Source organism: Podarcis filfolensis (assembly GCF_964270895.1).
Source record: "Podarcis filfolensis genome assembly, chromosome: 3".
NCBI classification, from domain to species: Eukaryota; Metazoa; Chordata; class Lepidosauria; order Squamata; family Lacertidae; genus Podarcis; species Podarcis filfolensis.
The window spans coordinates 116,230,485-116,250,755 of NC_139606.1; the positions used below are offsets into that span (position 1 = coordinate 116,230,485).

Consider the following 20,271-nt stretch of genomic DNA (forward strand, 5'->3'; position numbering starts at 1 on the left):
CCTCATTTCCCCCTCTCCTTTTAACAAAACAATGGCAGAGTCCCATTGCAGATGGAAATAAGGTTGTAAGACTATAGAGGCACAAGAATTGGGGCCATCCAGTCAAGAACGGAATCCGTTCCGGAACTCCATTCGACTTCCAAAACGTTCAGAAACCAAAGCGTGGCTTCCGATTGGCTGCAGGAGCTTCCTGCAGCCAATTGGAAGCCCCGGAAGCTGCACTGGACATTCAGCTTCCCCAAAAAATTCAAAAACCGGAACACTCACTTCCAGGTTTCGATTGTTCAGGAGCCGAAACATACGAGTACCAAGGCGTTTGACAACCAAAGTACGACTGTAGTTCCTCTGCCCTCTGAGGCAAGGGTGGTGGTGGTGGTCCAGGAGAGAGCCTTCTCTGTGGCGGCTTTTAAATTGTGGACCTCCTTCTCTACAGAGGTGCACCTGGTGCCTTCATTTAATAGCTTCTGGAGAAGGCTGAAGAAACGCCTCTTCACCCTGGCTTTTGACGCTTGAGGTGTACGTTTTTAGGACACAGCTTATTCTTGTGATTGCAAGTTGCTTCAAGCTGTTCTTAACATTGTGCTTTGATGTTGCAAATCACCCCGGGACTTTAAGGAAGAAGAGTGTGCAATAAATAAATATTCTTGCCTACCTTTCACCCTAAGGCCCCAGAGTGGATGACTACAATTAAAATGGAATGTTAAAAAGCTTTTAACCATAATTATTTTCAGAATGTTTTGTTCTGCTCCATTTTTAAATTGTGCCTCTGTTTGGCACCTGGGTTTCCTTGGGGGGGGAGGGCAGAATAAAAATCCAATAAACAAATTTGCTCCCTTCCCCCTTTCCTGGTTAAAGTTGCCACTTTAATCTTACCCTCCAACATTTCTCTGATGAAAACTGGGACTTTTTCCTAAGGAAAAGTGGGACATTCTAGGATCAAATCATATTCCATACCCTCCAACATTTCTCTGATGAAAATAGGGACTTTTTCCTAAGGAAAAGTGGGACATTCTAGGATCAAATCATATTCCTAGGGCCCTGTGGGACTTGACATCTTTCCACAGGGCCTGCAAGACAGAGCTGTTCCACCAGGCCTTTGGCCAAGGCACAGTCTGACCCCCTCCTTTGGTAATTTCTTCACAGAACTCTAGCCCAATGGTTGCCATCAATTTGATTTGAACTGATTTTATAATGAATTGATTTTAGAATGCTGTATTATTTTACTGTTGTTAGCCGCTCTGAGCCCGGCTTCAGCTGGGGAGGGATATAAATAAAATATTATTATTATTGTTGTTGTTATTATTATTATTATTATTTCTCTGATGAAAATAGGGACTTTTTCCTAAGGAAAAGTGGGACATTCTAGGATCAAATCATATTCCATACCCTCTAACATTTCTCTGATGAAAATAGGAATGTCCTAAGGAAAAGTGAGGGACAGGGGTGGCGCTGTGGGTTAAACCACAGAGCCTGGGACTTGCCGATCATTAGGTCGGCAGTTCGAATCCCTGCGACAGGGTGAGCTCCCGTTGCTCGGTCCCAGCTCCTGCCAACCTAGCAGTTTGAAAGTACGTCAAAGTGCAAGTAGATAAATAGGTACCGCTCTGGTGGGAAGGTAAACGGTGTTTCCGTGCACTGCTCTGGTTCGCCAGAAGCGGCTTAGTGATGCTGGCCACATGACCCGGAAGCTGTACGCCGACTCCCTCGGCCAATAAAGCGAGATGAGCGCCGCAACCCCAGAGTCGGCCACGACTGGACCTAATGGTCAGGGGTCCTTTTACCTTTACCTTTAAGGAAAAGTGGGACATTCAGGGATCAAATCAGAAGCCGTCCAGGGGCTGTCCCTGGAAAGTAGGGACACTTGGAGGGTCTGCTTCAACCCCTCATGCCCCTTGACTATGAAACTATCCCTGCCTGCCTTTTGTGTTTCAGATGGAAATGCGTCTCCAGGACCAGCAGCTGGCCCGGCAGCTGATGCGCCTACGCAGTGACATCAACAAGCTCAAAATCGAGCAGACCTGCCACCTCCACCGGCGGATGCTCAACGATGCCACCTACGAGCTGGAGGAGCGGGACGAGCTCTCTGACCTCCTGTGTGACTTCCCGCTGACGTCCTCCTTCAGCCTCTCCACCCCGCTCAAGCTCATTGGCGTGACAAAGATGAACATCAACTCCCGCCGGTTCTCGCTTTGCTAGAGGGAGGGGATGGGAGGGCAGAGGGGCAGAAGCGAGCGCGGAGGGTGACCTTGCCGACGCAGAGGAGGAGAAGCTTGCTTGTTCTTTTGCTCGGCAGGGGAAGGCAGGTGAGGTCAGAGGACAAAGAGGGAAGGCGGAGCAGATCTGGCAAGGGCTCTTCCACCGATCCAGTACGGCTGGGCAGTGGCGACAGTCACGATCATGTTCCCAGAGTGCTTTGCAGGAAAGATGGAGAATACAAACAACCAGCTTCCTCAAGGGGAGGCAGAGAGGCTACCCTAACCCAATACTTTCCTTCAGAAACAGTCTCCCCTCCCCATGGGTGGAATAAGGGCGTGAAGTATGGTTACCAGACGTCCCCATTTCCCAGGGACAGTCCCCGGATTTACAAATCTGCCCCCGGGAAAAAAACGTCCCCGGATTTCATTTAATGTCCCCGGATTTATATTTTAAGTGTTGTAGATTTATTAGTAGGGAATGAATGTTGCGTGGTTGGTTCAACGGCATAAGACAAATCATATGGGGACTTCTGGCGAGGCAAAATGGCAGATGCCATGGCAGTGAGCAGCTCCTGAAGCCAGCCAGAGCCAACTGCGCTACCAGGCTGGCTCTGGGCTGCTGAGACTGCCGCTGTCGCTGCCACTGCTGAGGGTGAACCGGGGACGCCCTCTGCGTCAACTGGGGGAACCACTGCTCCTCCCCATGACCCAAATCAAGCTGGGAGCGAGAGCACCTGGCCACCCAGCCGACTGCCCAGCGCCGCTCCGGGGCCAGGAAAACCCTGGAGCTGACGCAGTGAGAAAGAAGAGAGAGAAAGATGAAGGAGAAAAAAGAGGGGAGCCCCAATCTTGCCACACCGCTGAGGATGAGAGGTAGGAGAGCACTGGGAGGGCAAGGACACGTGGCCGAGCCCAGGCCCAACCTGAGCCTACTCCATGGCGGCTAGTGCTCCAAGAGAGCAGGTCAGAGCCCAGAGGAAGGCCACCTGACAGAGGAGACCACAAAAAAGAAGATATTACTTCTTAATTTTTTAAAAAATATCTTTTTTTCAAAAAAAAAGTGTCCCCGGATTCTTTGAAAAAAATCTGGTAACCTTAATGTGGAGAGATGGCATGGACATCCAGTTGAAGTTGAATGGTCACTGGGGCCAAGATAAGGGAGTGGTCCTTCATGCATTGCCCAATTAATCTGCCTTTGTGGAATTCCACACCACCTGTGACCTTATCGGCATCCGCATTGGCGCAAGTGGAGAAGTAACTCTGTTGTCCTGTTCCTGTCCCTTCTACCATTTTCATAGGGAGATCCTCTCAAAGAGAGAAGAGTGCTGCTCTCATTTATATAGAACTCTATACACTTCTGTCACCTTGTTCTTCATTTGTTCCCTCCGAAACTAATCCCCAACACCCTGCACTTATCCTTTATCTGAGGGGAGAACGGCTGCCAGTATTGTCAATAGACAATATTCTGCTAGATGGATCCATGGTCTCAGTCAGTGTAAGGCAGCCTCCTAGGACGTTCCTGTGGGAAACAGTAAGAAGTGACGGCAGCCAGCATGGCAAATGGTCGGGGTGATAAGAGCTGTCCAGAGTACCTGGTGGATTCATTGGCAATAAAAGTTGGGGTCCTGGCTAAAGCCAATTGGCGCTCTGTGTCTCAGGGCTCATTTCCTTCAGAATGGATAAGTTTGATCTTCTTGCAGTCCATGGGACTCTCAAGAGTGTCCGCTACACATTGTTTAATGGGTGCTTTGGCCTGATCGTATCCCATGATGAATAGAAGACCTGGAGAGAAGCCCAGGGACAAGATTTTAGTTGCCACTGCCTGTTTCCACGTGGATTGAAAATCATCATTCACAGTTAGTGGGGCAAGGCCAAGGGGGAAATAAAGATAGTCTGAGCCAATAGTTGAGTGTGGTCACCCACTCTCTAGCCTCCATTTTTGTGAAAAACTTTAGGAATAATTCAAAACATCAAAACTAACACAATCGCATGAGCACTGTTCCAGAGTACTTTTCATTCTCATGTATATTATATCTATTCAAAAAAAGATTAATTAATGAAGGAATTACATATCTTTCTACTTATGAGTGTTGAACTAATTGGCTGATGAAGAATTCAAGGAAACAGTAGTTGTTATCCAGAAAAACTGTTCAGCAGAGTTCAGAGTTGGACATCAGAATTGGACATTTGCTGATTATACAAAGCTTCACAGCTTGCTCTCCGTCGGGTAAGGTCTGGCACCGTGATTCATTTAAGGACTTTCAGAGACTTTCAGAGACTTCAGTTTGTTAGTTTTGATGTTTTGAATTATTCCATAAAGTTTTTCACATTGTAATTGTTTCTGGCCATCGTGTTGCTTTTGATATTGCTGACTCATATTTTGCAACAAAAGGGGTTTGTTTATTTACTCCACTTTTGTGAAGCCTGTCTCTAGTCACACATTTTGGGACTTGAAGGGCTGATCTTAGAAATTTGGATTGTACTAGTTTTAGTTTCTTAAGGAAATCAGCCCTGAGTGCTCACTGGAAAGACGGATCCTGAAGCTGAGGCTCCAATACTTTGGCCACCTCATGAGAAGAGAAGACTCCCTGGAAAAGACCCTGGTGTTGGGAAAGATGGAGGGCACAAGGAGAAGGGGACAACAGAGGACAAGATGGTTGGATAGTGTTCTCGAAGCTACCAGCATGAGTTTGACCAAACTGCGGGAGGCAGTGGAAGACAGAAGTGCCTGGTGTGCTCTGGTCCATGGGGTCACGAAGAGTCGGACACGACTAAATGACTAAACAACAACAATAAAAGTTTTAGGAGTGCAAAAATGGAGAAGGCGCCCAGCTGGTTCCCACAGAGAAGTTGAGTGCTGTCCAGCAACGCCCAAAGAACTACAGGTTCTTCACCCTTGACTAAAACCACCTACGTAGTCCCTTTTCATCCAGGCCTCCCCATCATAATTTACCCTTCCCCCTGATACCCCAAATCATCTCTGCATCCCACCATCTCCACCAATTTTACATCCCTGGATGATCTTGAACAACTGCACCTTTCTTGGGCAGCCCCAAAAGTGCAACACCCCAAAGATTTGGCTCCTGCCCTTGTACATGTTAGCTCAGAGCTAATCCCCATTCAGTTCAATGGGACTTACAGTCAGGTAAGTCTTTATAGAGCTCTTGCGGTCTGGGATACGTTGCAACGGTACGCTTGCTTGCATTCAAGCTGCTCTCACCCCACTTGGTTCGCTTTGCACAAAAACTGATGTTCAAATTTCCAGGAACTTTGCAAATTTGGAAACCCGTGTCAAATTCCTTTGCTAAGAATAAATTCCCATGTGGGTAGGTCCTCGGTTTTGCACAAAATGCACCAGAAACATGGAGACTGCTGTGGGATTGACATATGTGTGGGATTCTTTAAAACAAAAAATCATTTCCCATTGGAATCAGGAATTTGAGTCTTCTCTTTTTGTGTGTGTTTCATTGGATGCAAGGGAGAAAAGTGCAGTGCAAAATCAATAAACAATGCACAAATGAATTTGTTTCAGTCTTGGGCTATATACACCTTAGTGGCATAAAGAATAGATAGGTCATTCCCCCCCTTTAGGATTTCAATTTGCTTTTCTACATTCCTATATGGACTTGAAAGAGGGTGGGTGGGGATCTTCTTTATCCTATGCCCTTCACCAGATTTGCTTCCTCCCACCAAACTCCAATGATGATGATGATGATATATTATTTATACCCTGCCCATCTGGCTGGGTTTTCTCCATCATTCTGCCCGGACACGGAGGTCCAGTTCCAAGGGCCTTCTGGCGGTTCCCTCACTGCCAGAAGCAAATCTACAGGGAACCAGGCAGAGGGCCTTCTCGCTAGTGGCACCCGCCCTGCGGAATGCCCTCCCATCAGATGTCAAGGAAATAAACAATTATCTGACTTTTAGAAGACATCTGAAGGCAGCCCTGTTCAGGGAAGTTTTTAATGTGTGACATTTTGATGTATTTTTTTAATCTTCGTTGGAAGCTGCCCAGAGTGGCTGGGGAAACCCAGCCAGATGGGCGGGGTACAAATAATAAATTATTATTATTATTATTATTATTATTATTATTATTAGTAGTAGTAGTAGTAGTAGTATTATCTCTAGTGGACCAGTGGAGGGGCACGCAATCTCTGCCCAGAGTGGTTGTCCCACCAACAGCCTGGCTCATCTTTCATTTCATACGTGGCCACATCAATGGAAAGCCGTTGCACAACGATTACGCCTACGTCTTTGGGAGTTTGGACTTGCCAGCTCAGGTGGGTTCTGCTCTTCCCTCCTACCTTGCAAATTATCTTCTGGCCCAGTTTCAAGAGGTTCACGTTTTCTGATGGCTCGCTTCAAGGATCAGGAGTGCAGCTGGGAGCGATGTTCAGTACATAATGCCTTGGAAGGAGATAATTGGCTCCTGGAAGAGAACACGGTTCTTTAAGACAACTGACATGTTTCAAAGGGTGCTTTCCTGAAGAGTGATTGCTCTGACTGGAGAAGAAATTCTGATTGATGATGACAATTTCTATACCATATTATATTTTTAAGGGAAACAATTTCAAAGTAGTTTACAACACATTCAAACATCAAATAAAACAACCCACAATAGAATTATAGAATTGCAGAGTTGGAAGGGACCCTGGAGTCATCTAGTCTAACCCCCTTGCAATGCAGGAATCTCAACTAAAGTATCCATAACAGGTGACCATCCAACCTCTGCTTTAAAACCTCCAAGGAAGGAGAATAAAACATTCCTGAAGAAAGTCAAATGTAAAGTATATCTTCAAAGCAGCATAATTAACAAGGAACTAAGATATTACCTTAAGGGACACGGATGGCGCTGTGGGTTAAACCACTGAGCCTAGGACTTTCCGATCAGAAGGTCGGCGGTTTGAATCCCCACAACGGGGTGAGCTCCCGTTGCTCGGTCCCTGCTCCTGCCAACCTAGCAGTTCAAAAGCACATCAAAGTGCAAGTAGATAAATAGGTACCACTCTGGTGGGAAGGTAAACGGCGTTTCCATGCGCTGCTCTGGTTTTGCCAGAAGTGGCTTAGTCATGCTGGCCACATGACCCAGAAGCTGTACGTCGGCTCCCTCGGCCAATAAAGTGAGATGAGCGCCGCAACCCCAGAGTCGGTCATGACTGCACCTAATGGTCAGGGGTCCCTTTACCTTTACCTTAAGATATTACCTTAAAGATTTTGAAATGAAACACAACTAAAGGAAGTCAAATTTAAAACACACATTTAAAATAGCACAATTGACAAAAGAATAAAATACTTTCATAAGCATAGAACATATCTGCTGCGGTTGCTGCCAGCCCTGCCAATGGTGGTTCATGGTGATCAGAGAGCATGGAAGCTCAGACTGGGTCTGCAGTAAGAGGCGGCCAAGATGGTTGTTTGAAAGTGAACCTGCCTAAATCACAAGTTTTAAAACATTATGCAAACCAAAACATAGCCACTCACATGACAAGGGATAGCTCAGTCAGTAAAGGTTGAGCATGACTAAGCTGCTTCTGGCGAACCAGAGCAGCGCACGTAAACACCGTTTACCTTCCCGCCGGAGCGGTACCTATTTATCTACTTGCACTTTGAAGTGTTTTCGAACTGCTAGGTTGGCAGGAGCAGGGACTGAGCAACAGGAGCTCACCCTGTCGTGAAGATTCGAACTGCCGACCTTCTGATTGGCAAGTCCTAGGCTCTGTGGTTTAACCCACAGTGCCACCCGCGTCCCTAGGTTGAGTTAGTGTAGAGAAATAAGCTGAGTCAGGAACAGTTATGAGCTAGGCAGACAAGTAAATATCTGAGAGGTGGTCTAGTGAGTGACAGCAGGTAGTGGAAGTTATAGGTCTGGATAGGCACCCCATGATTGTAATTGACTGATACCGTTTATGAAACCACATGCTTGTTAAACTGCAATAAATAAACAAAAGTTTATGTTCCAATTTAACCCTGACTGGACTCAGTATTGTCCCAGGTAGGGCCTGGGTGGTGGCAGCGAGAAATAAAGTGACCACAGGGATCAATAGACGGTGAAACGTCCAGGGACCCTGTGTGATCGCCACAGCCACCAACAAGCCTGCGCAGAAGTCCCAGGGTAGTGTTGACCACCAACTTGGATAGTTTTAAAAGAGGATTTAAGAGAGAAGAGCGTATTTGTGCTCAGGTCTTGGTTGTGAGCTTCTGGTGGGCATCTGTTTGGTTACTGTGAGAAAAAGACTGGACGTGTCACCGGCCCAATCCACACAATGTTCCCCATGTTCTTTTGCTCAATGTGGGACGCTCTCCTGGCTAAGTGCGTATAAAATTGTTCCCTCGATGTACTTTTGTTGTAATTGATTGCCGTGAGTTATCACAAGAGCTGGAGAGGCAGAATGTGACTATTTAAAATAAAGTGAACCACCAATTAAAAAAGACCTCTCCATTCCCGACGAGGCTTCCAGATGAGCAGGCTGGGGCAAGTTATATCCCTGGCATCTCGCCCTTGACGATTGATGGACAGGGCCGGGTGTGCCAGCAGGATATTATATTTCTGGCATCCAAGATCGAGTGAGTGGGTGGATGATCAGAAGGCTTTCAGATGGTGGAGTTAAAGAGATTACGGCTTATTAAGAGCTTTGCAAAAAAGCTGTGTAATTGGCTTAGGCTACATAACAAGGTGTTAGCCAGAAACAATTTATACTTTGGCTTGGGTGCCTTGAGCTTGGTTTTTGCTGAGTTCGGGGTCGAAAACCTTAAGGTCCATAAATAGCAACACTCTAGAGGTCCTGAGCCCTAAGGAAGTCAGATTAGCCTCAACCAGAGCCAGGGCCTTTTCAACACTGGCTCCAGCCTGGTGGAACGCTCTGTCTCATGAGACCAGGGCCCTGCGGGACTTGACATCTTTCCACAGGGCCTGCAAGACAGAGCTGTTCCACCTGGTCTTTGGTTTGGACTCAGTCTGACCCTTACGGTTTTGATCTATGAGCTACTTTTAAAATGAGGCTGCATTTTAAGTTGCATTTTAACCTGTATTTTAAATTGATTCCCCCCATTATGTTTTAACCTGTATTTCAAATTGATTCCCACCCCCCCATTATGTTTTTACTGTAATTTTTACTGGCGTTAGCCACCCTGAGCCCGGCTCTGGCTGGGGAGGGCAGGATATAAATAAAATTTATTATAATTATTATAATTATTATTTGTTTTAGTCATTTAGTCGTGTCCGACTCTTTGTGACCCCATGGGCCAGAGCACGCCAGGCACCCCTGTGCTCCACGGCCCCCCGCAGTTTAGTCAAACTCATGCTGGCAGCTTCGAGAACACTGTCCCACCATCTCATCCTCTGTCGTCCCCTTCTCCTTGTGCCCTCCTTCTTTCCCAGCATCAGGGTCTTTTCCAGGGAGTCTTCTCTTCTCATGAGGTGGCCAAAGTATTGGAGCCTCAGCTTCAGGATCTGTCCTTCCAGTGAGCACTCAGGGCTGATTTCCTTCAGAATGGAGAGGTTTGATCTTCTTGCAGTCCATGGGACTCTCAAGAGTCTCCTCCAGCTTATTATTATTATGTGAGGGCTGTACCACTTCAGAATTCAGGTGGGAGAGCAAATGGTGGAATGCCCCTCTCTAAAAAACTAGCATCTCAGGAAGGAGGCTGGATCAGAACCGTCTTTTCCTTGATTTCTGATTTGCACAAATGAGTGACACTGAATAAGTTGCCGAAATGGCAGGTGCCACGCACAAGAGGGAGCTCTCAGCAGATTCAAGAGACACAGAACTGCAGAAGTCGTATAAGTCTTTGGGGGGAAATGGAGTGGGGGGGACTTCAAATGATGAGCAGGCCCAGTGGTCACAGATTGTCTGACTGTGTGTGTGTGGAGGGGAGCACCAGGAAAACAGGAGAGAATAGAACTGAGTGTTAAGGAGGAATATAATAATAATAATAATAATAATAATAATAATAATAATAATAATAATATCTTTATTGTCATTGCCCCCTCTCAGGGACAGAGCAGCAGGCCAAACCCCCCATCTAGCCTGGGTCAGGCCAAACCCCCATCTAGTTCAGCATCGTGTTTTCACTTGCCCACAATCCTGCAAGAATATAACATCACTTCTCCTCAACTCTAATTCCCAGCATCTAGAAGTGCTGATCTCTTGCCACGACTCCCCTGTTTTAATTACTGCATTGTTTTAATGGGATTTTTTTTATTGCCTGTTTTTAATTATGGATGCTTTAATAGGATCAGTTTATTGTGCGTTTAAACCATGCAGTTTTATACATCTTAATGTTTGTGTAACTGGCTTTGATACTCGCAAACCGCTTAGGAGCCTATTAATACATCGAATGAACCAATAAATAAAGAACTCCACCTCCGACGGTGGAGAGGCAGTGCCACGCTGCAACGTTTTGTTGCAGGTGGTCCCATTCTGCTAGATCTGGTGGAGAAGCTGCAGAACAACACCGTCTCCCCACACAAGCGAGAGGACCTGATACGGAGTGGGATTTCCAGTGATTCCTCCCGTTGGTCAGGGTTTTCCAAACTTGGGTTCCCAGCTGTTTTTAGACCACAACTACCACCATCCATAGTTAGCAGGACCAGTGGTCAGGGATGATGGGAACTGTAGTCCAAAAAACAGCTGGAGACCCAAGTTTGGGAAACTTGGGAAATAATTGGACAGAATTATAATATTAATTAGATGGCATATACAGGTGTTTGGGTGACTGTGACTTTGGCTTTTTACCTGTTGTTCAGTTACTATTCAGCAGACATACTTCTTGTGCATAAATATTGGTTGTTGTATGATTCAGAAGACATCTGAAGGCAGCCCTGTTTAAGGAAGCTTTTAATTTTTGATGGACTATTGTATTTTAACATTTTGTTGGAAGCCGCCCAGAGTGGTTTGGGAAACCCAGCCAGATGGGCGGGGTATAAATAATAAAGCCCATCTGACGGCGTTTCCCCGGCCACTCTGGGCAGCTTCCAACAAAATATTAAAATACAGTGGTCTGTTAAACATTAAAAGCTTCCCTAAACAGGGCTGCCTTCAGATGTCTTCTAAAAGTCTGGTAGTTTGTTCTTCTCTTTGATATCTGGTGGGAGGGCGTTCCACAGGGCGGGTGCCACTACTGAGAAGGCCCTATGCCTGGTTCCCTGTAACCTCACTTCTCGCAGTGAGGGAACCGCCAGAAGGCCCTCGGAGCTGGACCTCAGTGACCGGGCAAAATGATAGGGGTGGAGACGCTCCTTCAGGTATACTGGACCGAGGCCGTTTAGGGCTTTAAAGGTCAGCACCAACACTTTGAATTGTGCTCGGAAGCGTACTGGGAGCCAATGAATGTCTTTCAGGACTGGTATTATGTGGTCTCGGCGGCCACTCCCAGTCACCAGTCTAGCTGCCGCATTCTGGATTAGTTGCAGTTTCCGAGTCACCTTCACAGGTAGCCCCACATGGCAGTAGTCCAAGCAAGAGATAACAAGAGCATGCACCACTTTGGCGAGACAGTCTGCAGGCCGGTAGGGTCTCAGCCTGCGTACCAGATGGAGCTGGTAAACAGCTGCCCTGTACACAGAACTGACCTATTATTATTATTATTATTATTATTATTATTATTATTTGCTTTATTGAAGTGAAAATTGAGCAGAAGGAAAGTTTACTGATGTGCCTGGATTATTGACTTGTATTAATACATGTGAGGGCTTTTGTTTTATTATTTTCCTTCCTTCCTTCCTTCCTTCCTTCCTTCCTTCCTTCCTTCCTTCCTTTCATTCCTTTTCTGGAATATTTACAAGGGTTTTTTAAAAAGACATATCTTGTAATTTTCCTGCATTCTGATGTTGTAGCACTATGTATTTTTGTTTCTGTGCAGCTCACTTTTGTTTTCATTTACATTATTTTGCATACATGCTTTTGAGAACGACGTTGGATGATGCTACTTGAAACATGTCATTTTATTACACGCAGTGTGATCAGTAACAGCTGTGTCAAATGTGGAATTTGTATTTTTTAAATAATATATATATTGGGTTCAGTTGAGATGCGTAGAAATTTCTTGCAGTTGAAAGCAGCACAGAAATTAAATGAAATAAAATTGTATAGAAGTTTTACAGAAGAAGAATACAAATTAAATAAAAGAGAAAACCCCATTGCAGCCGACTAGAGATGGCCATTTGGGTCCCTTCCAACTCTACAATTCTATGATTGTATGAAAATAGAATGGGTTCTCCTTGCATCTCTGCAAGTAAAGGAGCAAAAGATGTGCTTTATATTTATAGTACAATTTTCAGGGAATAATGCTTACGGCTCTGGACTGGACCATGAAGTAGCTCATTGGCAACACGTGAAACCTGTGCCAAACTTCCCTGCTCATGACTGCATACAGCATTCTGTTCCTTTCATTTCCTCCCTCAGCTGATTCTTCTTCGGTCACAAAGAAAGCGGAGCCCTGCAGAGATTCTGCTCGCTTGCCAGCCATTTCCTGGAGGATATAAACTCTCCCCATTCTCGAGGACCTTTGTTCTAAATGTCATCCACTCCCCCCTGTGCTTCTGCCTGGGAGAACCGCACAGATCAGCTCAACCGCCAGCATTTCCCAGCAAATAAAATCCATTCTCTTCTCAGAATATCGGCAGACCATTGGGTTTTATGTAGCCTTGCCAAGGACTCAAGTGTAACCTCTGCCAGCCTGGGAGGGCATCATACTGAAGTTTTATAACCCAACACTGCCAAAAGATTTCCCCAAATGGAAATTCATCTTCTGTTTTGGTGATCACTTGTAGCCAAGTAAGATTGTCTTCCATGAACACAATTTTAACAGTGAGTCCGTAAGTGACTGTGGAGGCCAATTCTGGATCTGCACATCCTTTCACAGTGGGGACATAGGTTTCCAGGCAGGAGTTGATCACGGTGAGGGTTTGCCAGACGTGCCTTCCTCTTAGATTGTTTCTCCCTTGCGTCCTGGGTTTGAGCATCTTCGAAGCCCATGACACCTTTGGTAAAGGCTGTTCTCCAATAGGAGCGCTCGTTGGTGTTTATACTGCATTTTTAGGAAGAAATTTAAAGACTATCTACAGAAATACTGTAAAATTAATGAATGTTAGAATGATGTTGGATAGAAATTAAGTGGTTTCCAGCTGTAATGCTTTAAGAATATGGAAAAAGGGTATAAATAGGTAAAAACATAATTAAAATGATGTTGGATTGGAAATAAGTGGTATTAGCAACAAAGGTAATAAGAATATGCAAAAATGAATTGATAATGGATGAAAATACTGAGTTATAAAATGTTAAGTTATAGAGATAAGATAAATGAAAGAGGGTAAGGATTTGCTGATTTGATTATTTAAATGGGAATACAAGAAGGGGAGGTGTGAGGAAGTCAAAGAAACAAGCAAATGAGTTTTAAGTTATGAAAAAAAATTGTTTTTAATTTTTCTTATTTTTTGTGTTTATTCTTATTTTTTTGTTCTTTTATTATGTGTTTTTGTATATTTGTTTTTGTAAAATCTTAATTAATATTTCTTTAAAAATATATATATATACTGCATTTTTAAAGATTTGCCTTGAGAGAGTCTTTAATCCTCTTTTGTTGACCACTGGCATTATGCTTTCCATTTTTAAGTTCGGAGTAGAGTAGTTGCTTTGGAAGACGATCATCAGGCATCCGTACAACATGACCGGTCCAGCGAAGTTGATGTTGAAGAATCATTGCTTCCACACCGATGATCTTTTATCACATACACAGCCCAACAAGACAATGACAAAAATCCACCAACAGCATACAAATCAGTATGGCTAACCTGATCCAAAACACCCACCCACCTCACTCACACACGAAAACAAAGACCACCACAGCCAACCACAAATGAACATCCATACCCTAGGCCAACCCCAACCTCTCTCACCACCAAAAGAACACAAGTGAACAGCAGAGAACTTGCACAAGCAATGCTGACACAACCCCCACATATATTAAGTAAAATAGAAACATCACCACCCGACCCCACCCCCACTCACCTTCCCCCCCCCCACCTCTTTCCCCCTATTGTTCCTAATGGGGGAAAAAATACGGGAGACATTGCACATACCTCTGTAAATCAAAAAAATCTTTCATAAAAACAAACAAACACCGATGATCTTTGCTTCTTCCAGTATACTGGCATTAGTTCGCCTGTCTTCCCAAGTGATGTGTAAAATTTTCCAGAGACACCGTTGATGGAATCTTTCCAGGAGTTGGAGATGGCGTTTATAAGTGTTCCATGTTTCACAAGTGTACAGTAAGGTTGGTAGTACAATAGATTTGCAAACAAGCATTTTTGCTTCCCTGTGAATGTCCCGGTCCGCAAACACTCTGCATTTGGAAATGGAAGTAGATAGGATATGAAGGATATTGGAAGAGCCCTGCAAGATCAGACCCAAGGCCAACGGCAAATAGCTTCCCATGGTAGTGAAGCAGATCCACATAGGAAGCCCACATGCAGAGGAAGGAGTGTTGGAAAATTCCATTCCACCTTTAGTTGCAGACATGGAACTGTTGCATGTCACATGTCTGTTTACATACCAGCACAGCTTGCTGGGAACAACCGTTGTGTGTATTTTTTGTGTTTGTTTGTTTTTCTCTGTCTCTCTGAGAAGACAAATAGAGAGAGACAACATGTTTCTTTGTCCTAATTTATGATTAATAAATCCGTAGTTGTAGTATTCTGTGTGCGCAGTTTGCTCTGCTGAAAATAATGTGCCCTGGTTTTGAAGCCTGGGTTGCTGATTTACTTCACAGCAGAGGCCCACGGGTCTTTGCAGTGGGGCGGCAAGACACATCATATGGGGATGTCCGGAGAGGAAAAATGGCGGGCGCCACGGCAGCGAGCAGCGAGCAGCTCCTGAAGCCAGCCAGAGCCAACTGTGCTACCAGGCTGGCTCCGGGCTGCTGAGGCTGCCGCTGCCACGTTTCCTGGGGACAGATTTGCAAATCCAGGGACTGTCCCCAGGAACCCGGGACGTCTGGTCACCCTAGGCTAGCCTCTGTTTTCATAGCTGGAGGCAGCAAGGCTTTCAAATATCAGACACTGGAGGAGATAGAGCTTGAAATATACGCGGAGTCGAGAGTGGATTTCATGCTCTTTATTCAGCTCATAGTAGTGAGGAATGAAAGTTCCCCCAAAATATCTGCTTTATATACATTATTTACCCAATGGGCTGCACGTGATTGGCTAATTCCAGGATTCTCCTGTAGGCCAATCAGGTTGTGGATTCACTTCCACCTGGAGCTGGATTGGGTGGCTCTTGCAGACCAATCATACTGCTGCATTGTTCTAGGACCAGTCAGACTGTTGCATTCTGAATCCTATTGTTCTAGGACCAAACAGACTGCTGCATTTTGGATCCTATTGTTCTAGGACTAATCAGACTGCTGCATTCTGAATCCTATTGTTCTAGGACTAATCAGACTGTTGCATTTTGGATCCTATTGTTCTAGGACCAATCAGACTGCTGCATTCTGAATCCTATTGTTCTAGGACTAATCAGACTGCTGCATTTTGGATCCTATTGTTCTAGGACCAATCAGACTGTTGCATTCTGAATCTTATTGTTCTAGGACCAATCAGACTGCTGCATTTTGGCTCCTATTGTTCTAGGACCAATCAGACTGCTGCATTTTAGATCCTATTCAACTCTGTACATAACAGAGCTGCTGTGCTCAAATCCTGCGGGCATCTGGGTGGCCACTGGGAGAATAGGATGCTTGACTAGAAAGGCCATTGGTCTGATTCAGCAAGACTCGTCTGATTCAGAGGCATAACCCCCCCCCCAAGGAATATGCCTCCATTGTCTCCTGAGACAGACAGATGCCAACCACTTTTGCTCATCACCATACCTGTGTCAGCCTGTTGTTGTTGTTGTTGCTGATAGGATAGCAACATTTTCTAGGCTCAATTGCAAGGCTGTTTTATGTGGCCCTTTCCCATTGGCCAACATTGTATGTTCTCGCCCTGAGACTCTGCATTTCTTACCGCATTTCCAAGAGCTTTATGGTGAAATCTAAACCTGGCACCATCCTAACAGGTAATTAAAGCTTGCCTAACCAAGAAGAGATGGAACATGTTGGCAACGTTTCACCTTGGCTATGCCTAGCAGCCCTCTTTGAACTGTAGCATTCCTTATCTTACCTGCAATGCTTGATTAATTTTCCAAACCTGCATCTTGCACTGAGTAGAATTATTCCCCTGCCTGGTAAACTGAACAACCACAGCATTTTAATTAAAATGCAATAACAGAATCTGCTGCTCTTGTGGGTAGAGATGAACAAACCTGTCATTTTCAGTTTTTCTCAGGTTCCCCTTTTTTCGGTCTTACCTTCAGCATTTCTGCAACAGCTTGCAGTTAAAAAAAACCCCAAAAAACCTCTTTGTGGAAGTTTGTCAGCATTTCATCGCTTTTTTATCTTACCGTTCACTTTTTAAATATGAATTTGTCTGTTATGCAAGCAATTTCCCCACATGCAATGCACAGAGCTGCTTCTTATATTGTTTTAATCCTATCAAAGTTTAATCACTTTTCAGCAATTATTTTTTATATGCTTTTTTGTATTTTTATCTGTTTCTAAGCTACCTTAAGTCACATTCTGGGGGGGGGGGGGAATTGAGATATAAATAATAATAAAAAAAGGTAAAGGACCCCTGACAGTTAAGTCCAGTTGCGAACGACTCTGGGGTTGCAGCGCTCATCTCGCTTTACAGGCCAAGGGAGCCAACGTTTGTCCGCAGACAGTTTTTTCTGGGTTATGTGGCCAGCAAGACTAAGTCGCTTCTGGCAAAACTAGAGCAGCACACGTTCGCGTATTGTCCGGGGATGTTTAAATTCGATAGGTTCACATTAACCTGTGAGCTGAATTGAATTGGATTCTGAGTAACTCCAGTGCAACTGTGCAGGTCCAAACTTGCCTTCAGCCCAGCCCTGACCAGCCCTGACCAGGCACTCAGCGGTGAGACCTAAGTTGAGCAACAGTACACTAAATAACCATCTTTGCATCTTCTCTCCCTTTTCCTCCTCTCCTTATATTATTCCCCAGAATCTAAGAGGTGGGGGGGGGGAACGGGCACTCAAAATTTGATCCCATCCCTGGAGATGCATCTGGCATAGCAATAATAGCAACATGCGCTAGAGAGCATCAATAATTCAGGGGAAATGGAAGCAGATGCAGAATTTATCTGGGTTGTTCTTTTACTGCCAGTTTGGTCAGCAGTTGATGACACTGACCTATGTTAGGACACAGTGAGGCTAAAATAGGGTTGAGCGATTAATCTTTAAATATGCAGGGTGACACAGAGAGATGGGGCAGGAAGGGCCATAGCTCAGTGGAATTATTATTATTATTATTATTATTATTATTATTATTATTATTATTATATACCCCGCCCATCCGGCTGGATTTCCCCAGCCACTCTGGATGGCTCCCAACAGAATATTAAAAACACAACAAAACATCAAATATTAAAAACTTCCCTAAACAGGGCTGCCTTCAGATGTCTTCTAAAAGTCAGGTAGTTGCTTATTTCCTTGACATCTGACGGGAGGTTGTTCCACAGGGTGGGCGCCACTACAGAGAAGGCCCTCTGCCTGGTTCCCTGTAACCTCAATTCTTCCAGTGAGGGAACCTCCAGAAGGCCCTCAAGAAGGCTTTCCTAATGTTCAACTGAAATCTACGTGTCACTTAAGCCAAATAAATCTAATCCTACCCTCTGGGAGCAGCAGAGATCAAGTATTTTCCCTCTTCCATGGAACAGTCCAGCATCAATCCATCATCTCCAGGTTAGGGCTTGGAGAGACTCCGGCTTAGAGACCTGGACAGCAGCTGTCAGTCAGCGTAGACCGTAATGAGCTACATGGACCAATGCTTTGACACGGTCAAGGCACCTTCCTGTATCCCTATGCCTTGGGCTGAAAGAGAATTACAGAGCTTAAATTTTGTAGCAAATCTTTGTCCATGGTGAAGACTCTCACCCCAGAAGCTGTGGGAGGAAGTGGAAGAAAGCTTTGGTCAAGCTCATTGCTAGGGTCGGGGAAGAAATTTGAGTTTTTTCTCAATCCAGAATTCTTGATTGTCCTCAACATGCTGCTTTAAATAAGGATGGAGAAGGTCCTTGGTAAAGTCCCCAGTATCTCCAGGCAGGCCTGGGAGTGTCAAGGACAGACACTGTCAGTCAGTGTAGACCAGGCTTCCTCAACCTCGGCCCTCCAGATGTTTTGAGACTACAATTCCCATTATCCCTGACCACTGGTCCTGCTAGCTAGGGATCATGGGAGTTGTAGGCCAAAATTGGGGAAGCCTGGGTGAACCAATGGCCTGACTCATTGTGACTTCACACACTGATAGCCTGGCTCTGGCCTTGTTTGGAAAAGAGGAGCGATCCTGTAAGCCAGACATGGAAACCCTGCCAGCAGTAACTTGAGAGATCCCACAAGCCTGATCTCAGTGCAACATCTTCAAGGCAGCCTACAACTGCAGCATCCAGCCTCTGCTTCAACTCTTCTCATGAGGAAGACCTTGATCAGTGTGGACACGAAACCACATTGTGTGCAGAAATCTGGCATGTCCGAAACCCAAAGTGTAAACTTCATGCTGAATTGCTCCAGATCTTTTTGGAATGCAAAGCCTTTCTGACCTGGCTAGCGTAGCAAACAGTCAGGGATGCCTGTGTCACAGGTGCTGGATGTTATTTCTGGATGTTTTGTTTGTCTCCTAAATGACAGCAGGTGCTTTAAACACACACACCCTGTTTTTTTTTATGTTATGGTCTATTCCTGTTCAGATGCCTTAACTCCTTACAGCCATTTTCTTAAAAAAAAATTACATCTGAAGATAGCTGCGTAGGTTTTAAGAGAAAGGAATGTGGAAATGTTGGGTGATGCAACAGACAGGCAATGTTAAAAGCAGCTGAGCATCTGCGGTCTGTAACTGCCATGTTGCTTTTGTGGAAACCAATTTGATGGGCACATTGCAGCAATATCTTTACAACGGCATTTGATTTCAGAGGAGACTGGGGGGTTGGTGAGAGGAATGAACAGTGGAATAGAGCCCACTGGCTTTATTTTATTTTTAAAGTCACCTTAAAAAATAAAATAAAACCAGATTTTTTTCTTTTTGAAGGGTTTTGTTTGATGCTATTACTAATGCTAACAACAATACTTTTGGTAGGTGAGCATGTAAAAAAATGCCTTTCCTTCAAGTAACCACAAGGGTCCAGCAAGGTGGTGGGGACAGACTTGCCAGAGGGATGATGCCGACTGGCAATGTGGCTATTTATGGCATGAAAGCTGCTATAATACATAATACAATAATAATACATTTTATTTATACCCCACCCTCCCCGGCCAGAGCTGGGCTCAGGGCAGCTAACACCAATAAAATCACAGTAAAAAACATAATGGGGGGCGGGAATCAATTTAAAATACAGGTTAAAATGCAATTTAAAATGCAGCCTCATTTTAAAAGTAGCCCATAGATCAAAACCATAAGGGGAGGGAAACATAAGGGTCAGAATGAGTCCAAACCAAAGGCCAGGCGGAACAGCTCTGTCTTGCAGGCCCAGCAGAAAGATGCCAAGTCCTGCAGGGCCCTAGTCTCTTGTGACACAGCGTTCCACCACGTTGGGGCCAGTGCTGAAAAGGCCCTGGTCCTAGTTGAAACCAATATAACCACCTTGTGACTTGGGACCTCCAAAATGTTGTCATTTGTGGACCTTAAGGTTCTCCACGGCGCATACCAGGAGAGGCGGTCCTGTAGGTACGTGGGTCCTAGACCCCATAGGGCTTTAAAGGTCAAAACCAGCACCTTAAATAAACAGATTTGCCTGGCACACTTCTCACCAGGCATTTAGCAGAGCTGAAATACAGTCTGCAGCGAAGTGTGAGTCTTGATTGATAAGCAACACACTATTGTTGCAGGCAGATTACTTTACTGCCTGTCATTAAGCTTAATGGTTGCTGAATACAGAGACTGCTGTGGATCGTCTCAGCAGATCAAATCCCAAACTCTCTCCATCACTCAAATAATGCAATGCACAAATCGATACGGCTAACCTGAT

The 20,271-nt window shown here is 45.0% G+C and overlaps 1 protein-coding gene across 2 annotated transcripts in view; it reads left to right on the plus strand.

Annotated features, from left to right (window-relative positions):
* Nucleotides 1–3,839, plus strand: part of FAM167A (family with sequence similarity 167 member A) — a 28,046-nt gene extending 24,207 nt beyond the window's left edge. For both annotated transcript variants that reach the window (XM_083605591.1, XM_083605590.1), the window contains one exon: nucleotides 1,933–3,839. In XM_083605591.1, the coding sequence (XP_083461717.1) occupies nucleotides 1,933–2,196 (264 nt within the window). In that variant the 3' untranslated portion in view covers nucleotides 2,197–3,839. The remainder of the gene's footprint in view (nucleotides 1–1,932) is intronic.
* Nucleotides 3,840–20,271: the final 16,432 nt, after the last annotated feature.